This window comes from Mobula birostris, chromosome 6 (genome assembly GCF_030028105.1).
Source record: "Mobula birostris isolate sMobBir1 chromosome 6, sMobBir1.hap1, whole genome shotgun sequence".
Lineage (NCBI taxonomy): Eukaryota > Metazoa > Chordata > Chondrichthyes > Myliobatiformes > Myliobatidae > Mobula > Mobula birostris.
The window spans coordinates 184,336,700-184,360,234 of NC_092375.1; the positions used below are offsets into that span (position 1 = coordinate 184,336,700).

The 23,535-nt window shown below is 40.5% G+C and overlaps 1 protein-coding gene across 2 annotated transcripts in view; it reads left to right on the forward strand.

Moving 5' to 3' along the window:
- galnt3 (UDP-N-acetyl-alpha-D-galactosamine:polypeptide N-acetylgalactosaminyltransferase 3 (GalNAc-T3)) overlaps positions 1-21,235 on the forward strand; it is a 44,419-nt gene extending 23,184 nt beyond the window's left edge. For both annotated transcript variants that reach the window (XM_072259678.1, XM_072259677.1), the window contains exons 8-11: positions 3,414-3,545; positions 4,423-4,524; positions 16,901-17,050; positions 20,763-21,235. In XM_072259678.1, coding sequence (XP_072115779.1) covers positions 3,414-3,545; positions 4,423-4,524; positions 16,901-17,050; positions 20,763-20,876 — 498 coding nt within the window. In that variant the 3' untranslated portion in view covers positions 20,877-21,235. The remainder of the gene's footprint in view (positions 1-3,413; positions 3,546-4,422; positions 4,525-16,900; positions 17,051-20,762) is intronic.
- Positions 21,236-23,535: the final 2,300 nt, after the last annotated feature.

The following is a 23,535-nucleotide window of genomic DNA, read 5'->3' on the forward strand; positions in this document are numbered from 1 at the left end:
AATGCTGGATCATTTCCCCAGCAATGGAAAAGAGACTAGAAGCAGCTGAATTATGGTCCTACCGGAGAATGTTAAAAATATCATGGACCACACACACATCGAATGGAGAAGCTCTCAGAAGAGCCCAAGCAGTTCGATCACTCATACCAACAATAAGAGAAAGACAACTCAGATTTCTAGGACACATCATGCGGAAAGATGAACTAGAAAAACTCATGCTCTCTGGAAAGATCGAGGGGAGCAAACCTAGAGGAAGGCCTTGGCTTATGTACATCAAAAGCATAGCTGGATGGCCACACATTGAGGAAATGGAAGTCATCCAAAGAGCAAGGGATAGATCTATATGGAAAACCATGGTCACCAAAGTCCGCATCGGATATCGTACCTAGACAGACAGACAGTAGTGGACAGTGTGCTGACTGGCTGCATTATGGCCTGGTATGGGAACACCAATGCCCTTGAGGGGAAAATCCTACAAAAGGTAGTGGATTTGGTCCAGTACATCACCCGATAAAACCCTCGCATCCATTGAGCACATCTACGTGAAATGTTGCCATAGAAAAGCAGCATCTATCATCAAAGATCCTCACCACCCAGGCCATGCTCTTTTCTTGCTGCTGGCATCAGGTAGAAGGTACAAGTGCCTCAGGACTTGCAGTACCAAGTTCAAAAACAGTTACTACCCCTAAACCATCAGGCTCTTGAACAAAAGGGGCCAACTATACTCATTTAAGGACTCTTGTATTATTTCATGCTTTTTAATTATTGCTATTTATTTATATCTGCATTTGCACAGTTTATAGTTTAGAATTCCTGATGTTTACAGTTAGTGCTCTATGGATTTGCTATGTATGCCCGTAGGAAAAAAGAATCTCAGGGTTGTATGTGGTGACATGTATGTACTCTGATAATAAATTTTACTTTGAACTTGAGCTCTCACTGCTTCCCCCTCTGCGATCTCTGCTGCCCTCTGACCCTTCGACCATGTGCTCACCCAGACCCACTCTTCAGCTATCAGCCTCCTTCCCGTCCTCCCACCTTTTAATCTTGGCACCTTCTCCCTTCCCTTTCAGTCCTGAAGAAGGGTCTTGGCCCAAAATTTCAACTGCTTATTCATTTCCATAGATGCTGCCCGACCTACGGAGTTCCTCTGGCATTTTGTGTGTGTTGCTTTGGATTTCCATCGTCTGCAGAGTCCTGACGAAGGGTCTCGGCCTGAAACGTCGACTGCGCCTCTTCCTACAGATGCTGCCTGGCCTGCTGCGTTCACCAGCAGCTTTGATGTGTGTTGCTTGAATTTCCAGCATCTGCAGAATTCCTGTTGTCTGCAGAGTTTATTATGTTTGTGCCTTCCTGGCACATGTCATGAGCAGTTATTGGATTTTTAAGAAAAATAACAAATTGCTTGTCCATGATTTAAAAAAAACCTTTTATATCACAAAAGAACCATTAAAAGGATCTTTTATATCATAAATTGCTCACAAGAAAATGGAGACTTGAGTTCAAAGGTTGTCAAGATAGACACATCAAAAGTTCATACAGCATTCAACAGAAACTGCTACATTGCCCATTATATTAAAAGTTGCAACAATTGTTTCAAAAGTTTGGCATCAGTGGCTACTTCATTGCTGTAGTTCTATTTATTACAGGAATAGAAATTTTAAAAACCTTACAGTACTGATGACCCAGGTTCAGTTCCTGCCAGTGCCTGCAAGGAATTTGCACGTTCTCCATGTGACCATGTGGGTTTTCTCCGGGTGCTTCCACAGTCCAAAGGAAGTTAACTCGTCGTCGTAAATTGACCAGCGATTAGGCTAGGGTTATATCAGGGGATTGGTGGGCAGCGAGTCTTGAAGGGCTGGAAGAGCACTGTACCTCACTCAATCAATAATTAAACAGATGAACTGCAAATCTCACAGCAGAGCAAAATTATTTCATGGTTGAGAAATTAACTTCAGCCTTGTCCATTTTCCATTCTCTTCCCATATCCTTTATGCTCAATTCCGTTAACTGTAATTACCAATTCTTCATCAGCTGAGCAAATGCCTCACTGTGGTGCAGATAATTCCAAAGGTTCTCAGCTCACTATGTGAAGAAATCGCTCTGTATCTGAACCCTTCAGCCAGAGACTATGACCCTGAGTTTTAGACTTTCCAAATGAAGGAAACCAACTCTCAAAATTAAAAATTACTCTCAGAAGTATCAACCTTGTCAAAAAAAAATCTTCAAGCACTGGTAACAAAAGACTTGTGCATTCTCACCTGTTATGATGGACCTCCTCTTTTGTTGCTTCCCCACACTCAGTCCCTTCCTTAACTCTATCTAGTAGCATCAAAATCTTTTCAATGAAAAATAATCAGATGCTATGGAATTAGGCAAGTTGTTCAGTGAGCAGTTTTCATTTTGGTCCTTTGTGCATCCAATGAGGTAATGCATAAAGGAACCCAAAACTTGCATGTGTGCAAGACACTCCTTCCCTTTGCTAGCTTGAGTAAGATGTACCACCTGCTTAGCACCCCAGTCAGGTCACATGAATCTGAGAGCAGGTGGTGGATGGTCGTATGAGCAGCTGGTGCACATCACTATTCCTGGTTATGTGAGTACTGATGCCAGACAGACAATCTCTGAAGGATATTAATAATGGCCGGGGTCACCCATCTTGTAAAGACACTGCTCAGGAGGTGGCAATGGCAAACCACTTCTGTAGAAAAACTTGCCAAAAGCGATTATGATCACAGATAGAGAAAAGAATAAGAACAACAACATGAAGGATGTCTTCCCCGCGGACAGTAGATGCAGACTATGATCGCCCACGTCATAGGACAAGGCACATAATGATGATACTGAATATTACATTAAATTTATTCAATATTAGTCAAAAGTGCAGACAATTTGAGAATTAAAAAGCAATTGCAGTATTACATATTTAAACTGAATAGAGGAAAAGCTTTTAATTGCATCCATCCATTGTTCAAAGGTAATATATTATGCTACTTGAATAATTACCTGAGAAATCATTCAAAGTGGCTTTTTTATTTAAATGTTATCTTAAGGAAACAATTAAACATTAGTGTACTTTAGGTACTTAGTAAGAAAAGCTGTTAAGGAACTGGTTAATCTGGCAATTTTCAAAAAGGAGCACTTCATCGGACGATAAACACAGAAGATTCAGCAGATGCTGGAAATCCAGTGTAACGCATAGCGACTGCTGGAGGAACTCGCGTCAGGCAGCATCTTCCAGAGGAACACACAAAATGGTGTCCACAGTGATACACAACTGTAGAGCTCCTCCAGCATTTTATATGTGTTACACTTCATCAAATGAGCTTTCTTTTATAGATCTTGTGTCTTGTAGTTGACGTGATGGGAAGAGTATTAAGATAGTAGGTGCTAATGGTAACTTTTTTAAACAGAAAACTTTTGGAGACATTACAGAAAGGCTTGAGCTAAAACAACGTTTGCAATGTAAGAACTTCACTTGGTACCTGAAGAATGTTTATCCAGAGTTATTTACACCTGAGCAGTCTCCTCAACATTTTGGTGCTGTAAGTATTTTTTTTCTATTTAAGCATATTTATACAATATATTTTCTACAGTACAAGAATTATTGTATAGGATTTTTGATGGCATTTTGGGCACTTGAGCTTTAGAATTTGTTTAAATTATCGATTTACTTAATTTAACATTTTCTATTTTCCTAATGTTATACTTGAACCATCAATTATTTGAGAATCTGATTTTTATACTTTACTGGATCATCACTTAATATCTACAATATTTAACTGAGTGTTTTCAATTGAAATATAAATTGTGCTGAATTGGTTCAAGTCACAATTGGTGTCGCCGACTGAAACGTTGTGGGAGATCGGAACATCGAGACAGCAGTGTATGCTGCTGTCGAAATAAGCAACGCTGTAGACTGTAATGTTGAGCTGTTGGCCTCCCTTCTCGCTGTGGCAGGAGCGTTATCTCTCCCACCCTCCCTCCCTCATTAGTAAGATAGAGAGCCTGTGAGATGTTGAAATGTTGGGATGAACAGTGTTTTTTGATGGACTCCAGATCATTGTCTCTGGGGGCTTTGCTATTGCTTGGTGGGTGGTGGGGGCCGATGCTTTTGGCTGAAACAAGTGGAGGAAGGGTTGATGCTTTTGCTGCTTGTGCAGGGCAAGGGTGGCTTTGGGGTTCCATTGTTTTCTATCATTCATTGAAGTTTTCCGTTTTGTGGATGTCTGTGATCAGTAAGAATTTCAAGTGGCATTCTTTGATATTAAATTAAACCATTGAATACTCAACCTTCTGAATTAAAAGCTGTTCTATTAATGTAAAAAGTAAGTTACAAACCTTTGTTCAGTCAAAGTGTAGTTCTAGCTCTACAAGGAGGTCACTCTTTCTCTCCTCACTCCAACCTACCTTCAATTTCAGATTAAAAATGAGGTTTCGCAAACCTGTCTCGACGCTGGTGAAAACAATGCAGGTGGAAAACAGCTAATAATGTATACATGCCATGGTCTTGGAGGAAACCAGGTAACAAAATACAGTGTATTGGCACATTGAATATATTCATTCAATATGGGGTAGCTTTAAAGAAACCTTGGCTTGGTTGTTTTAAAGAGTATCAAATCGTTAGCCATTGGTAGCAAAACTCCAGCCATGTTCTCAGTTTGCAAAATTTAACACCCTGATAGTACAAAAATCTATTTTCTTTACTACCTTTTAATTTATTTTGTATTTTTTTTATCTTCTACTGTGTCTGCAGAGCAGGCTCAATAGGGGCCAAATGGCTGAGTTTTTCTCCTATATCTTTTGGTCTTCATGGTCTGTCGATCGTTTGATATGTGCCTTGTCGTATGACGTGGGTGGGCGTGGGTGATCGTGGTCTCTCTGTGACCATGATTGTTCTTGGCAAATTTTTCTACAGAAGTGGTTTGCCATTGCCTTCTTCTGGGCAGTGTCTTTACAAGACAGGAGACCCCCCAACCATTATCAATACTCTTCAGAGATTGTCTGCCTGGTTGCATAACCAGGACTTGTGATATGCACCAGCTGCTCATATGAACATCCACTACCTGCTCCCATGACTTCACATGACCCTGATTCCGGTTTTGGGCGGGGGGGGGTGTTGATGGTGAAGGCTAAACAGGAACTACAGCTTGCCAAAGGGTGACATGCAGGTTAGCGGAGGGAAGGAGTGCATTGCACCTCCTTTGGTAGAGACGTATCTCCACCCCACCACCCAGACTGTGTGTGTGTGTATGTTAGTGAAATAGCCAAATTTGAAAATGTTACTAATATTTATGCTGTTGTGCTCCATTTCCTTTGTGCCAAATATTATAGAGCAAAAGTATTAGCTTGTGTAATTCATCAGTTTTAGACCAAGAGGATTTCAAGGAATATCATGTTAATCTCCTCCAAGTACCATTTTGATTTTAGATGGTGATCGAAAAATTGTCATATTTGTGTTTTTACATTTTGTTTTGGACCCTAGTTACTTCTATCCCTATAGCGGAACTTGCATCTTTGACCTTTGCATCTGTGTTGTTAAAACTGGAAACTATGGACTTGTTAACCTGACATCAATGGTTGGAAAAATTGCTGGGATCTGTTATTAATGGTAATGATTATGCAAAGTAAACATGATATATTTAAACTAAATGATTAACAAATGTTTTTTATTGGGTTACCTTAATAGATGAGAATACGTGGAAGTTGAAGAGCATTATGATATACAGTGCCTTGAAAAAGTACTCAGTCCCCACAACTATTTTCACATTTTACTGTCTCATTTTCTAAATTTAATATGTATCGAAGTAGGATTTTTTGAGTTAGTCTACATAACTTTGTGAATCACATCAAAATTTTCAAAACCTGTCAACAACTAAAAATCAGAATTGAGGCTGGAAAAAGTATTCACCCACTTTGTAATTACTATACTAACTTTTCTCAGGTGCATTACTAATTCACCCAATTTGTTGATGCAGGAAATGTTTTTGATGAATTCGTAAGAATAAATATCCCCTCTTTCTGTAAAGTCCAAAAATATGATAGATTTTCAACAGATCAAGCCAAAATGAAGATAAATGAGCATTCAAGACTAGTTAGGGAAATGTGAAATCTGGGGAAGGGTACAAGACCATTTCAAAGGCTCTGAATTCAGTGGAGAAAATGGAAAAAATATGAAACTTTTAGACTTTGAGACTTTTTCTTTTACTGTGCCCATGGCCTGTTCTTCATCAAATTACGGTATTGCTTTGAACTGTTGTAACTATCTGTTATAATTATGTGGTTTTTGTCAGTTTTATTTTAGTCTTGGTTTGTCTTGTGTTTCTGTGGTACCATTCTGGAGGAACAAATTGTGTCATTTCTTAACGCATGCATTACTAAATGACAATAAAAGGGGACTGTGTGTCCTCATCATCTAATCTAATCTAAACCACAGCCACACTGCCTAAGTCAGGCTGTCCCTCTAAAGTTAGTTGCTGGAGGACTCGCACGACTGTGGTGACAGTGATTATTGACTGATCTGCAGAAGTCAGTGGCTGTAATTGATGGTAAATTCATGGCTCCACAATCTCTTAGGGCTTTGCACAAAATGGTTATGGAAGAGTAGCAAGGAAGAAGCCCTGACTAAAAATAAAACATATTCTTAGTTGTAGAGAATTTGCAAATCATCACTTAGAAGATATTGTAAAGATGTAGAAGAAGGTCTTGTGGTCATATGAGACTAAAGTGGACATTTTGGCCTCAGCACCAAGTGGTTTGTGTGGTGTAAATCTAATATTGTGCATCAGCCAGGTAACACCATTCGTACTGTAAAGTATGGTGGAGGAATGCTGGTAATTACAGAGAAATCCTGAATTAAAAACCTGCTAGCCTCTGCCAGAAAGCTTAAACGGGGGAGGAAGTTGGTCTTTCAGCAGGATAACAAACCAAAGCACACTGCCAGAGCAACTATGGAGTGGATTTCTAATGAAAACAGATTGATATCCTTCAGTGGTCCAGTTCTGTCCTGACCATAACCCAACAGAACATCTCCGGCAAGATCCCGGTATTGCTGTACACCGCTGCTCCCCAACTAACCTGGCGCAGCTTGAGTAACTTTGCAAGGAGGAATGGGCAAATCTTGCTCCATCACATTGTGCAAAGCTAATGATTTATCCAAAAAGACTACTGGCTGTAATAGCTGCAAGAGGTTTTTCAACCAAGTATTGAGCAAAGCAGGTTGAATACTTTTGAACTACTGACTTTTCAGTTTTTAAATTTTCAGCTATTCTTGCTTTACAATTTTCCCTGTTCTTTGTGCTCTACTGTGGAGGGGAGGGGAAAGGAGCATGGGAATCACAAACAAAAATGATCAGTTAAGTTGATCAAAATCCCTGGTTGTAATACTCATTTATGTGAACAAAGGGTTGGGATTGGAATTCTTTTACAAGGTACTGTGTAATTCCCTGGGTTTGGATGGGATAAATCTCAGGTTCCTACAGGAAGTGAGGGAAGAGATTGCTGTGCAGTTGGTGACAATCTTTGCGTCCTCACTGGACACAGAATAATACCAGAAGATTGGAGGGTGCCAAGTGTTATTCCATTCTCAAGATGAGTAATAAGGAAATCCTGGGAATTATGGACCAGTGAGTCTTACATCAAAGGTGATAAACTATTGGAGAGGATTTTTAGAGATAGGATATATGAGCATTTCGAGAAGTAACAAATGCCTTGAAGTAACAAAGAAAATTAATGAAGGTAGAGCAGTGGATGTAGTGCATATAGGTTTCTGTGTAAGGCAATTGGCAAGATTTCCCACAGTAGGCTCATTTGAAAAGTTAGGAAACATGAGTTCCATGGAAATTTGACTACATGGATTCAGAATTGACTTGCCCACAAAAGAAGGGTTGGAGGAGGGGTATTAAATGGAGCAAGTTCTGTCTGGAGGTCACTGACCAGTAGTGTACTGAGACTGCTGTTCTTTGAGGAAGTGGAGGTTTGGATTAGTAAGTTTGCAAGTAACATGGAAGTTTGGTGGTGTTGTGGATAGTGTAGAAGGTTGCCATAGGTTACATTGACAGGATGCAGAGCTGGGTTGAGAAATGGCCGATAGAGTTCAAACTGGAAAAGTGTGAAGGTTGACATTAAACGCAGAGTATAAGGTTAATGATAGGATTCTTAACACAGTGGAGAAACGTGTGGATATCAGGGTCCATGTCCACAGATCCCTCTAAGTTATCCACAACTTGATAAGGTGGTTACAAAGGTGTATGCTGTGTTGGGCTTCATCAGTGAAGGGATTGAGTTCAAAAGCTGTGAGGTAATGTTGCAGCTCTGTAAAGCTCGGATTAAAACACACCTCATTATAGGAAGGATGTGGAAACTTTAGAGAGGCTGCAAAGGAGATTTTCAGTGTCATAAATCCGAGAAATTCTGTAGATGCTGGAGATCCAAAGCAACACACACACAAAATACTGGATGGTCACAGTAGGTCAGGCAGCATCTATGGAAATGAAAAAAAAACAGTCGACGTTTTGGGCCAAGGCCCTGACTCCTGAAGACGAGTCTCGGCCCAAAACATAGGCTGTTTATTCATTCCCATAGAGATTTCCAGTATGCTTCCTGGATTAGGGAGCACGTCTGATGAAGATAAGTTGAGCGGACTAGAACTATTTTTTCGAAGAAAGAGAATGAGAGTTGATTTGATAGAGGTATACAGATAATAAGAGGCATATAAAGAATGGACGGCTGGAGACTTTTTCCCAGGGTGGAAATGCGCAATATGAGAGGGTCTAATTTTAAGGTAATTCGAGGAAAGTAGGGGGGGGATGTCAGGGGTACGTTGTTATTTTTTTACCAGCTGAGTGGTAACTGCATGGAATGCATTGCCAGGGATGGTGATAAAGGAAGATACATTGGAGATATTTAAGAAAGCACATGGATGAAAGAAAAATGGAGGACTATATGGGAGGGAAGGATCTTGATCTTAGAGTAGGTTAAAAGATCCCCACAACATTGTGGGCCAAAAGGCCTGCACTGTGCTGTCCTGTTTTTTATAGTGAAGTAGATGAGTTTATATAATTCTATCACAAATGAGAGAAAATCTGCTTATGCTGGAAATCCAAGCAACACACTCAAAATGCTGGAGGTACTCGGCAGGCCAGGCAGCATCTATGGAAAGGAGTAAACAGTCAATGTTTTGGGTCTCAGCGTCAACTGTTTGCTCTTTTGCATAGATGCTGCCTGATCTACTGAGTTCCTCCAGCATTGTGAGTGAGAAAGAGAGAGGGAGAGAGAAGGAAAAAAAATACAATTCTATGTTGTATTTTTCAAGACCTTTAGTAAGACACTTCACACATTGGTAAGAAAGGGATAGATAAGATAGAAGTAGGAAAGTTGTTTCCATTGGTAGGTGAGACTAGAACTAGGGGACATTGCCTCAAGGTTCAGGGGAGAAGGTTTAGGATGGAGATGAGAAGAAATTGTTTTTCCCAGAGAGGGGTGAATCTGTGGAATTATCTGCCCAGGGAAGCAGTTGAGGCTTCTTTGCTAAATAGATTTAAGATACAGTTAGATAGATTTTTACATAGTAAGGGAATTAAGGGTTATGGGGAAAAGGCAGGTAGATGGAGCTGAGTTTACGGACAGATCAGCCATGATCTTATTGAATGGCGGGGCAGGTTCGATGGGCTGGATGGCCTACTCCTCCTATTTCTTAATGTTCTTATGTTCACATGAGATAGTTACCCCAATACCATAATTTCAAGTAATGTAGTTGAATGAATTGATTAGTTATTAGCAAAACAGTCGATGTCAACTGTCATTATTGTTTTGGAAGGCTGTTTCCAAAGGTTTGGGTGCTGGGGCTCCATTGTTTACAATGTACATCAATAATTTAAATTGTGTGATGAAGTACAAAATATTCAACTTTCATGATAAAATGTTGGGTGTCAATGTGGTTGGAGGATGATGTTGAGGGACTTTAGTGTATTATTGACTTTACAAGAATTGACAAGGACATGGAAGGGGGTATGTAATGTAGAGAAATGTAAGGTCACTTACATTGCCAATGTGATTATTGGTGTGCCGCAGGGATCGGTGCTGGGACCTTTGTGTTTATCATCTATATCAATGATCTGGATGACATTGTGGTTAACTGGATCAGCAAACTTGTGGATGACACCAAGATTGGGGTGTAGTGGACAGTGAGGAAGGCTATCATTCCTTGCAGGGGGATCAGCTGGAAATATGGCAGATGGAATTTAATGCAGACAATTGTGGGGTTTTGCACTTCATCCAGGGTAGGTCTTACACAGTGAACGATAGGACACTGAGGAGTGTTGCAGAATAAAGGGATCTTGGAATACAGATACATAACTTATTGAAAGTGACATCACAGGTAGATAGGGTCGTAAATCTTTCATAAGTCAATGTGAAATCTCGCTGGTTTCCTTGGCTGTGTAAGTCTAGGGAAGACACACTCCAATCCCGCCAAATCTGTGATATTAGGACGGCTCTTACACCCCGAACCCCAGTTTGTGTGGATGCTGTGTAACTTGCTACCCTGTTACAACTCAGTGCCAAGAAATAACAGACAGCACACTGCATATGACTAAATTAATTATATTTATGAATCTTACTTAACTAAAGGGTTAGTAAAGAAAAGAAAAAAAAACATAAAGGGCCTGTTATAGTTAAATAGTTAATGTGCACAAGTTGGAGCTCATTTTGAACTTCTCCGTCATTCACACACTGGGCTCTCGGTCTGTGTGAGAGCACACACCATATCCGAACGTTGTGCTCAATCTATCTTGAACAAACAGGTCTCCCACCGGTCATATCTTTTCTCTCCATCTCCCACCGAAAAAAATACCCCAAGACCAACCTTGGTGTCCCTCATCAAAAAAAACTCCTCCCAGTTCCACCATCCTCATTGGATGGCACACATTCCTCATCATCCCTTATCTTTAACAGTAACCCAAACAGGCTGACAGCAGAACAGACTGCTCTTACAGAACTGCTAAAATGAAATTCCTGCAGCATAACAGTAAAGATGTGAACCAGGGCATTACAAATGTATTGAGTGCAGAGGTGGGATGTTATATAGAAGTTGTAAAAGACATGAGAGTATTTGTGTGCAGTTTTGGTCACCTACCTACAGGAAAGATGTAAATAAGGTTGAACGAGTGCAAAGAAAATTTACAAGGATGTTGCCGGGTGTGAAGGACCTAAGTTATAAGGAAAGATTGACTAGGTTAGGACTGTATTCTTTAGAACGTAGAAGATTGAGAGGGGATTTGATAGAGGTATGCAAAATTATGTGGAGTACAGATAGGGTAAATGCAAGCAGGCTTTTTCCACTGAGGTTGGATGGGACTACAACGAGAGATCGTGGCGCGTGGCCAAGTGGTTAGGGTGTTGGACTAGCGATCTGAAGGTCGTGGGTTCGAGCCTTGGCTGAGGCAGTGTGTGTGTCCTTGAGCAAAGCACTTAATAACACAATGCTCCAGTCTACCCAGCTGAGAATGGGTACCGGCCAAAATGCTGGGGGTTAACCTCGCGATAGACTGGCGTCCTATCGGGGGGGGGGGGGGAGTCTCGTACTCTCAGTTGTTTCACGCCACGGAAACCGGCATAAGCACTGGCCTGATGGGCCACAAGGCTCGTGACAGACTTTAATCTTTAAATAACCAGAGATCATGGCTTAAGGGTGAAAGGTGAGAAGTTTAAGGGGGACATGAGGGGGGAAACTTCTTCACTCGGGGTCTTGCGAGTATGGAATGAGCTGCCAGCACAAATGGTGAATGCGAGCTCGATTTCAATGTTTAACAGAAGCTTGGATAGGTACATGGATTGTAGGGATATGGAGGGCTGTAGTCCAGCTGCAGGTTGATGGAAGTAGGCAGCTTAAATAGTTTCAGCATGGACTAGATGTGTCAAAGGGCCTGTTTCTATGCTGTTCTTCTCTATGGCGCTGTGAGATTGGTAGTCAAATAGACGACTTCTTCATATTGAGAGATTGAGAGGTTGACGTTCAGAGGATCCTGATTGTGTTTGTACACCAATCAGTGAAGGTTAATATGCAGGAAGAGCAAGCAAAATGGTACATTGGACTTTATTGCAAAAGGATTAATTATTAATATAAGATGTCTTAATTCAATTATACAACTTCCTATGAGACTGCATGTGGAATATTGTGTACGTGCCTGGCTTCCCTTCCTAAGGAAAGGTATAAAGATTATACTTGCATTGGAAGAGTAAAGCAAGTGTCCTGTAGATTTATTTCTGAGATCTGTTTGTATTATGAGGAGTAGTTAAACAGACTGGATCTATACTCTTGAAAAATGAAGTGATTTCATTGAAACATTTAAGTTCTTAGCTTTTACAGTGTAGACATGGAGTTTGTGTTTTCTTTGGCGTCTTGAACAGAGTCCACAGTTAAGGTGTCAGCCCTTCAGAATCAGGTTTGTGGAGAAATTTCTTCACGCAGAGGCTAGTGAAGCTTTGGAATCTGCTACCCAAGAGATGTTTAAAACTCACACAACAGTCAAGACTAACATTAATTGATCTGTAGGTGTCAAGTGGATCGAGTGATGTGGTGCTAGTGCAAATAAGTGCTGAAGTAATAGAAATTACTGAAGTTAAACTAGGTGGCAGGGGATGGGAACCAGAGCTGAGGATAAGTCAGCAGGCTTACAAGTAGATGATGGGTGTAACATGTGTAAGGAAGGACAAGCCAAATGCAGACAAAGAGTTAAATTGTACCACAGAGACAAAATTCAAAAGGGCAAAGAATGCAGGATTGAAGGTGCCGTATTTATACGTGTAGCATTCAGAATAAGGTGGACGAGCTTATGGCGCAATTAGAAATTAGTCCGTATGACATTGTGGGTATCACTGAGTCATGCCTGAAAGAAGGCCATAGTTGGGAGCCTAACATCAAAGGATATACTTTGTATCGAAAGGGCAGGCAGGAAGGCACAGGTGGTGGTGTGTCTCCTTTGGTAAGAGATGTAAGTGCATCTTTACAAAGAGGTGACATGGGGTCAGAGAATGTTGAATCTTTGTGAGTGGAGTTAAGAAATTGCAAGGATTAAAGAAAACCATTATGGGAAGTATATATAGACCTCCAAATAGTGGTGAAGATGTGGGGTTGAGATTGCAAAGGGAGCTGGAAGAGGCATGTAATAAGAGTAATGACACAATTGTAATGGGGGACTTCAATGTGCAAGGGGATTGGGGAAAATCAGGTTGCTGTTGGTTCACAAGAGAGGGAATTTGATGAATGCCTATGAGATGTCTTTTTAGAGCAGTTTGTGCTTGAGCCTACTCGGGGAAGGGCTAACTTAGATTGGGTGTTGTGTAATAACCCAGGTCTTATTAGGGAGCTTAATATAAAGGAACCCTTAGGAAGTAGTGATCATAATGTGATTGAATTCATACTGCAATTTGAAAGGGAGAAGCATAAGTCACATGCGTCAGTATCGCAATGGAATAAAGGGAATTACAGAGGCATGAGAGAGGAGCTTGCCCAGGTGGATTGGAGGAGGATACTGGCGGGGATGGCTGAAGTTTTTGAGAATAGTTCGCAAGGTCCAGGATAGATATGTCCCCCAGAGGAAGAAGTTCTCAATTGGCTGGGGTAGGCAAACATGGCTGACAAAGGAAGTTAAGGACTGTATTTAAGGATATAAGGTAGCAAAAATGAGTGGGAAGTTGGATGATTAGGAAGCTTTTAAAATCTAACAAAAGGCAACTAAAAAAGCTGCAAAAAGGGAAAAGATGAAATAAGAGGGTAGACTAGCCAATAGCAGGGTACCAAAAGTCTTTTCAGTTATATGAAAAGTAAAAGAGAAGTGAGAGTTGCTATTGATCCACTGGAAAATGACTCTGGTGAGATAGTAATGAGGAACAAAGAAATGGCAGATGAACTTAATGGGTACTTTGCATCAGTCTTCACTGTGGAAGACACTAGCAGTGTACCAGAGGATCGTGAGTATGTGTATGTATATGTGTGTGTGTGTGTATATATATATATATATATATATCCCCTCTTCCCCCTCTTCCCCCTCTTCCCCCTCTTCCCCCTCTTCCCCCTCTTCCCCCTCTTCCCCCTCTTCCCCCTCTTCCCCCTCTTCCCCCTCTTCCCCCTCTTCCCCCCCCCCAACGGTACAACAACAGCAATTACTTCGAACTGCACTAAACTGAACTGAACTCTTGCTTCACTTAAGACTGATCATTTTACCCCTAGGCTGTGATAGAGCTTGGTTGATTCCTATTACCCTATTTCTGTGTATATGTGTGTATTATCATTGCTAACCTGTCACATTTATATCCTTGCGATTAGTGTACTGTATTACTTATTTCTTTAATAAAACTTTATTAGTTCCTAGTAATCACAGACTCCAACAAGCGTTCCATTTCTGCTGGTTTGGCAACCCAGTTACGGGGTACATAACACTATTACAAAGGAAAAAGTGCTAGGCAAACTCAAATTTCTTAATGTGGATAAATCATCTGGACCAGATGGACTACATCCCAGAGTCCTGAGAGAGGTTGCTGAAGAGATAATGGAAGCATTGGTCAATATCTGTCAAGAATCACTTGATTCTGGCATGGTCCCGGAGGACTGGAAAATTGCAAATGTCACTCCACTCTTTAAGAAGGGAGGACCGAAAAGAAAGGAAATTATAGGCCAGTTAGTCTAACCTCAGTGGTTGGGAAAGTGCTGGAGTTGAGGTTTTGAGGTACTTGAAGACTAATGATAAAATAAGTCAAAGTCAGCTTGGTTTCTGTTATGGGAAATCTTGTCTGACAAATCTGTTAGAGTTCTTGGAAAAAATAACAAGCAGGGTGGTCAGTGGATGTCATTTACATGGATTTTCAGAAGCCACACATGAGGCTGTTTAACAAGATAAGATCCAATGGTGTTTCAAGAAAGATACTGGCATGAATACTGGAATGGCTGACAGGCAGGAGGCAGTGAGTTGGGAATAAAGGGGCCTTTTCTGGTTGGCTGCTCGTGACTAGTGGTGTTCTTCTGGGGTCAGTATTGGGACTGCTGCTTTTCACATTGTTTGTCAATAGGAAAATAATGGAATTGATGGCTTTGTAGCAAAGTTTGCAGATGATATGAAGATCAGTGGAGGGGTACATAGTACTGAGGAAGCAATGCGATTGCAGCAGGACTTAGACAAATTGGAAGAATGGACAAAAAAGTAGCAGATGGAATACAGTGTTGGCAAATGTATGATAATACATATTTGGTAAACGGAACAATAGTGCGGACTATTATCTAAATGGTGAGAATGCTCAAACATCAGAGGTGCAGAGGGATCTAGGAGTCCTCGTGCGAGACTCCCAGAAGGTTAATTTACAGATTGAGTCTGTGGTAAAGAATACAAATGCAATGTTGGCATTTAATTCATGGGGAATAGAATATAAAAGCAAGGAGATAACTCTGAACCTTTATAATGGCGGGAGAAGAAGATGGCGGCGCGACACAGCGCACGCGGCCTCCCCGGTGAAATGATATCGTATTTGTTAAATAGGGGGCCATGCACGATTCTGATTTGATGGAAACAGACGTGAGAAGCACGGAGGAACGTCTGAGAAACTTCTGAAATGCCCGGTTCGCTGCCACTGCTACCATGTGATCGAGAATCTCCGGAGGGTAGGCCCCAAATCCTCGGCTTTACCTGCTGCTGGCAGCTGGGGCTAGGGTCAAAGCGCTTAGCAGAGGTGGTGCTCGGTGTCGGAGGGCTGGTTGGAGGCTTGAAGTTTTCAGACGACTCAGAGTCGGACTGTGGTCGGGCATGGCGGGGAGAGTTTTATTCCTTCTCCCGTCTGCATGAGATCATGGGACTTTTGAGAGACTTTGAACTTTTTTTTACTGTGCCTATGGCCTGTTCTTCATCAAGTTATGGTATTGCTTGCACTGTTGTAACTGTATGTTATAATTATGTGGTTTTTGTCAGTTTTTCCGTCTTGGTCTGTCTTGTGTTTCTGTGATATCATACTGGAGGAACATTGTATCATTTCTTAATGCATGCATTACTAAAATAAAAGACAATAAAAGAGGACTGCATGTCCTCATAATCTAATCTAGTAAGACACTAAGTCAGGCTGCACCTGGAGTATTGTCAAAAGTTTTAGGACCCATATCTCAGAAAGCATGTGTTGCCTTTGGAGCGAGTTCACAACGATGATTCTGAGAATAAAGGGGTTAACATATGAGGAGCACTTGGCAGCTTTGGGCCTGTACTCACTGGAATTTAGAAGAATGTGGGGGGAATCTCATTGAAACATACTGATGTTGAAAGAACTAGATACGTGGATGTAGAGAGAATGTTTTTCTATGGTGTGGGTATCCAGAACTAGAGGGCACAGCTTCAAAATTGAAGGGCGACCCTTTAGAACAGAGGTAAGGAGGCATTTTTTTCGTCAGAGAGTTGTAAATCCATGGAAAGCTCTGCTGCAGACTGCGGTGGAGGCCAAATCTGTGTGTATATTTAAGGTGGAAGTTGATCATTTCCTGATCAGTCAGGGCCTCAAAGGATATCGTGAGAAGGCAGGTGTATGGAGTTGAGTTAGATCAGGCATCAGCCATGATGGGATGGCAGAGTAGACTCAATGGGCTGAATGGCCTAATTCTGCTCCTGTGCCTATGGTCTTATGGTCTAAATGGCAGAGTAGGGCTGAATATTCGGGCAAAAATTGCTATTTTAATGAATATATGAAATGTTTAGCCCAAAATCTTGATGGACATTGTATAGGTACAAATCTTAGCAATTTGAAATGGAGTTTTTTTTTAAATTTCAGAGTAATTCAACTAATAGTAAGAACATTTGAATTGTTTGCCTTAAATTACTTAATGAGCACATCGTAGCTGTAATTCTTTAACCTTTGTTATTCTTTTCAGTACTTTGAATATACCTCAATGCATGAAATTCGACATAATATCAAGAGGGAATTGTGTGTTCATAACTTAAACGGCAATGCTTTCCTTCAGGGATGTGCGTACCAAACTTCAAACAATTTTGTTCCATCAGAGCAGAAATGGGAGCTCAAGGTAAGTAATTTATAGATTACAATGCATAAGTGATGTATTTTGACATTTGTTTTAAAAAATTTATTGAATTTCATTGTGCAGCAAAATATTTTTCAAATGATTTCTAGCTCTCCAGCTATGTTGTAAAGCATTTGGGATATTTGTTTACTTTCTATAATAGGTGCAGAAATATGCACCTTTTGGTTTCAAATTTTAAGAGGCCCTTAATGTTTAAGTAGAAAAATAAGGAATTTGTTATAGTACTGAAACCTCTATAACAGAAAAGCCCTAGTTCATGTATAAGTATGAGCTGATGCTACTCAAGGCAGCAATTAACATGCAACAGTAGGTTGCAGGTTTTCATTGATTATATTGTATTTCTTTGTTCTACTGTGAATGCCTGCGAGAAAATGAATCTCCCTGGGTAGCATATAGTGACATATATGCACTTTCTTAATTTACTTTGAACTTTGAATAATTGTATTACAAAAGTAAATAACTAGGTGCTTAGTGTTATGTTTTATAACTTCAAAGCATTAAACTAATTCAAAGGAAGACATGGGAGTACAGGTCTAACTTTGTGTTTACTATAAGCGAGGCACACACGTATCACGTGGTGACTTGTGCAATTCACGTATTTATACATATGACCTGTAATGAATTATTTAAATGAACAGGAATGCTGAATCAAACAATATGGATACAAGGTTACTCAAATATTACTGAAATATTCAATACCGTACACAGCACTTAGGTCTATAGTGATATGAATGTAGTGAGTGTTTAAGACGCGCAGTGTAAAGCCTGACAAGATGCATTAAAGGGGGCATAAAGGAAGCTAGAATGGAGCATAATTGCCTATGAATGATAATGATTTATTAGTAAATATTTGTATTTAGAAGGTGACTTTTTAAAGCAACAAAACCTCCAGAATGTGTCATGGAAATGCCATCATGTAAGCAGACACATAAAGGTATTAAGATGGATGATCATAAGCTTGGTCAGCTATAGGCTTTAAGGAGCATCTTGTAGGAGGAACATGATGTGGAGCAGCAGGACCGTTTTCAAGTAAGAACACGATCGCCAGTATTTGGGTAATTGAACTCAGGTTATCAGTGAGCTAGAATGGTAAGCACGTGGATTTTTAAGGATACTAGGTCTGGAGAAGATCAGAAGCTTTTTGTATACACAAGAAATTCTGTAGATGCTGGAGATCCAAAGCAGTGTGCACAAAATTCTGGAGGAATTCAGCAGGTCACTCAGCAGAGTCTATGGAAATGAATCAACGTCTCGTGCCAAGAACCTCCTCCAGGACTGGAATAGAGGCTATTTGTTTATTTGAAAATAAAGGAGAATTTTTAAATAGTGAAATTGCTTAACAGAACACAGAGTAGGTCAGGGAGTAGAAAGAATGAATAGGATTTGTTTACAGGCTGAGATGCAGAGAGCTCAGTTCTGGATGATCTTGTGTAGCCTAAGTGGAGGATGAGGGAAGTTAACCAGATGTACTTTGGAAAGAATTGAAAATACACGTGGATTAAGATGTTAACTGTCCTGTGCTATCACCAGTGGGATTATCAGTTGATCTGCCACCTGTCTTCAGGAGTTTTGGGCCGCTTATGATCAAGACTCCCTTGAGGTGGTGGGCCAGCAGTGCTAAAGCACCACCTCCCACGGGTGAGCTTAAAAACCTGGCATCTGCCTCTATCAGAGCTGTTGGTCGCTTCCACCCAACAGACAGTCTGCTCTTCAGGTGTCTTTGCAACTACTGATAGTCCAACCAAGTGGAAACTGATTTGTAGAAGACTTCTGCAGCAGATGAGCTAAGTTGGGTCCAATTTTAATTGATAGTGTTCATCTTCATTATGGCTAAATATGGTGCTTCCTTCTGGCCTGCTGGAACTTATCCTAAATGTATACATATTCAGCCAACTACTTCAGTGCCTTCTGAAATCTTCACCAATTCAACATATACCAATATTGCTCAGAGGTATTTTCTATGATGAAGCTGCAGACGGTGAGACCACCTGCATGAAATCCAACTCTGATATCCCTGTCCATAGATTAATTCTCCACCTCATCACCAACAGGTCTCCAAGAAGCCTTTGTAGTTCTGTGCCCAAGCCTTTTGTAGGTTGCAAGCATGTATACAACATTTGGGAGGGAAGTGAATAATGAAACCACCACTTGAAATAAACATCTAAACTAATCTGTCATCCAGTGGTAAATCCATCCTGTTTTGACCTGCAATGTAAAACAAGTTCAGCTCTGATCTGGATCCAGATGAGATGGTTCACAAATGGCACCAGAGTAATTCTGGGAATAAGAATGGGAACTCAAATCAAATTATGGAGCACAAAACAATATAAAAAGAAGTACAGTGAATTAACTAGACAATACATATCCTTGGACATAAAATTGTTTATTTAACCGGCTTGACTAATTTAACTAACTTTCATTTTGAGCCAGTCATGTGACAATATTTCATTCGGCTACGATGAAATATAATGAATATTAGGCTGTAACGTGGCTATATTTCATTAGGAGTTTGAGGAGATTTGGTTGGTCAACTAAAACACTCAGACTTCTGCAAATGTTGCCATGGGGAGCTCTCTGACCGGCTGCATCACTGTCTGGTGTTGGGGGGGAGTGGGGGGCTGCTGCAAAAGACCAAAGTAGGTTGCAGTAACTTGTAAAATTAGTCAGCTCCATCACAGATATTAGCCTCCGTAGTATCTAAGACATCTTCAGGGAGAGCTGCCTTAAAAAGGCGGTGTGTATCATTGGGGATCTCCACCACCCAGGATATGCCTTCTCTTGTTGTTGCCATTGGGAGGAACGTACAGAAGCCTGAAGGCACACACTCAGCAATTCAGGAAAAGCTGCTTCCCCTCTGCCATCCAGTTTCTCAATGGGCATTGAACCCATGAGTGTACTTGTGTATTGCTAGTAACTGCTGCCATTAAGTTAATAAATTTCAGGACATATGCCAGTAATATTAAATCTGATTCTGATTCTGAAAGGGAATGATGAAGTAGGAGAATGTATATCCTGAATTATGGCATGTGTATATGGCCTGAAGCTCATACTAGAGTTAATTATAAAGCTTACGTTATGAATGGGTAAGTTTTTTTTTAAAGAGTGATATCAGGAAGAGGCATGGCATCAATGCCTGCCTTAGTGCCTATTATGAAGCTGGCAGTTAGGGCAGAGATGAAGGTCCTCCATCTCTGTCTCTATTCTTCATTGTTGTTTCTGTACCAATCGTTTTTTGATTGGTCAGTGTTGTTAGTGCTGAGCTGAACTCCTGAACCTAGAGGACCAGTGGACCTGGCCTCTATCCTTTGACCTGTATGGCATGGGTGACCCTGCCAAGAGCCAAAGCACAATCCCGTGACTCCAACCAACGTAGCTGTCTGGGTCATTGAGACACGCAAGCTTCCAACCCTACAACAAGATTGTGGTCCTCTTGGAGGATCAATGCCTGGGGAATAGATTATGTGAAGTAGTCAGAAGACAGATTAAATCTTCACCATATTCAATGAGCATTTGTCTATAACAGGGGTTTCCAACCTTTTTAATGCCAAGGACCCCTACTATTAACCAAGAGGTCTGTGGACCCCAGGTTGGGAATCCCTGGTCTAGAATGTGTTTCCAAAACAGACAAAGTTATTGTGACTAATAAGAAAAAGGTATTGCAAGTTTATCTTTCAGATATTGTTTTGCATTACAGGAGATGCTTCTTATAAATCAAGCTTCAAAAGAGTGTTTAAGTGCAAGAGGTGAAAAACCCAACCTGGCACCATGCAATCCTTCTGATCAATATCAAAGGTGGATTTTCAGCTAACAAGCAATCTAACCCCTGAAGCAATGAAGATTAAGTGAAAATTTTGTATCAAAGTCAGGAAACAAAACACAGGCTTGAAAGGCACAATGAAAACATACAAGTCTTCGTAATGGAACTATTTTCAAGACATTTTTTTAAAGTTTGTAATAAAGCAAATTGCACTTGAATGGTTTAGATGGTGCTGGGGTTCTCTTCCTATAGATACTCTCATTGCAACGGACACCTTTAATCGCCTTGCAATTTTAATTACTACAAAGCTCAACAGTGAATACTGTAACATTTTTATTTTACAGAATTGGTGATTGTGTTGGTAACATTTTAATGAAGAAATGGCAAAATAAATTCAGCTTACTTTTGAAGAGTAATGTACTTGAGGACTTTACTGTGTGTGTATTTTTGGGAGTTGTCTCTGAGAAGATTTTATTTCCCTTCCTTACACCAAGAAGAGCTCTATTTAAAAAGAATAAATACAGAAAGAGCTTTATAAACAACACACATAAAAGTTGCTGGTGAATGCAGCAGGCCGGGCAGCACCTCTAGGAAGAGGTGCAGTCGACGTTTCAGGCCGAGACTGAAGTTAGTCCTGACGAAGGGTCTCGGCCTGAAACATGGACTGCACCTCTTCCTAGAGATGCTGCCTGGCCTGCTGCGTTCGCCAGCAACTTTTACGTGTGTTGCTTGAATTTCCAGCATCTGCAGAATTCCTGTTGTTTGCATTTTTTTTTAAAAAAAAAAAGAGCTTTATAAAATGTCTTTCATTATCTTAATCCATTATTTCACCTTCTATTCCTTGGGTACATTTATAACTTGAAAACTTACCACTGGATGGGTTATTGCTGCTAACTTATCTTAAAGCTTTCCAAATTTTGATATTGAGATGTATTTGAAGTTGTTCATAATTAAGGAAATTTTGTTGCACATGTCTTTTGTGCAGAGGTGACCAAGCATTTCTTTGGTATAATATTAAGTAATTCTCTACTGGTAGTTTTTATAATTTTCTTTCAAGCTCAGCTTCCAATAAAATATGCTGGCTTTTAGTTTTATTACAAGATGCTTGGATTCATATTATGAATTGTCTTCTTTTGCCAGTTCCGCTGTTTGCATTTCAGGCAGTAATGAAGGTCCTCCGTCTCTGACGGTGTGCAGGACTTCCCTCATTGTTTCAGTAGCTTTCTCTCAGTTTTCACTACTGTCAGTCATTTTAGCCCCGGGTGGAGTCTCGGGAATACCGTTGTACTCAGATGTGGAAGGATTCTTCATTGCTATTTCCATAACAATTTTGTTTTACCAGCCAGGGTTGTTAGCCTTGAGCTGAACCCCTGAACCTGGAGGACCGGTGGACCACTCTTCGTCTGGCCTCTACCCTGTGACCTGTTTGGCATGGATGACCCTACCAAGAGCCAAAGCATAAAGCCCTGACTCCAGCCAACATAGCTCTCTGGGTCATTGAGGCACACAAGTCTCCAAACCATGACAAGCTTGTGGTCCCCTTGGAAGATATTGTGAGTGGGAGTAAAAGCAGAGGATATTGCATGGTATTCTGGTGAGTTATTAAAATAGCAGGTGCTGGTTTAGGATGGAAGTGGAATACTGAATTATATAGAAGGTATGTAAATGGTTTGGATCACCTTATTTTCCATCTTTTCCCACGTATTGCAAACATACTTGCTCCAGTTTGTACTTTAGCACGTTGTCCATCTTCCAGCAACACAAGTTTTGGGGAAAGAATGATGCACATTAATCCAGATGTAAATTTTGCTACAACTATCTGCAGACAATGAATATTCTGTTCCCTATTAAGTGAATACAAAGTTTACTCATTTGGCACTGTCTTATGCCTGCCAAATAACCTAATCAATAAAAGCCTCTGCAATTAAGTTTACTCATCAGCAGAGATTGCTTGGAAGTGCTTGAGAGTTGGAGATTAGGGGAAGGATGGTGAATGTTAAAATTTTTAATGGGGTATGGGCAATGTTGTGTATAAATCCATTTATAACTACATTTATAACTACAGATTGTTAACTGAAAATAATGATACCATAAATACCGAAGATTAAAAAAAATAGGGAATTAACTGGTGCTTTTAGTTCAAATTAAGCCTAGAAAGAAAATGAGATCTTGTATTTACTGACTTACATTCTGCAGGGAGATAACAAGAAAATAACATTTATGTATCTCTTTACAGGCTGTGATTCAAGGCATGTATTTTCTAGAGCTGACACACTGCTCAGAAGTTTTCAAAGCTGTGAGTGTCACAGTGGTGGGGATGTGTTTCTACCAAAGGAGGTGTAAGGCACTCTTTCCCTCCACTAGCCTGCAGGTCACCTGTGAGTAAGGTGTAACACCTGCTTAATGCACCCCCCCTCCCCCCACCGCTCAGGGTCACCTAACGTCAGCAAGTGGTGCATGTCACAAGTCCTGGCTATGCAACCACTGACACTTGGCAATCTCTGGAGAGTATTTAAAGGCTGGGGTCACTCATCTTATAAAGAAAACACTGCCCAGAAGAAAGCAATGCCAAGTAAGTTCAAAAGTAAGTTTTATTATCAAAGTACACACATGTAATCATATACAACCCTGAGATTCATTTTCTTGTGGGCATACTCAATAGATCTATAGAATAATAACTATAACAGAATCAATGAAAGACCACCCAACT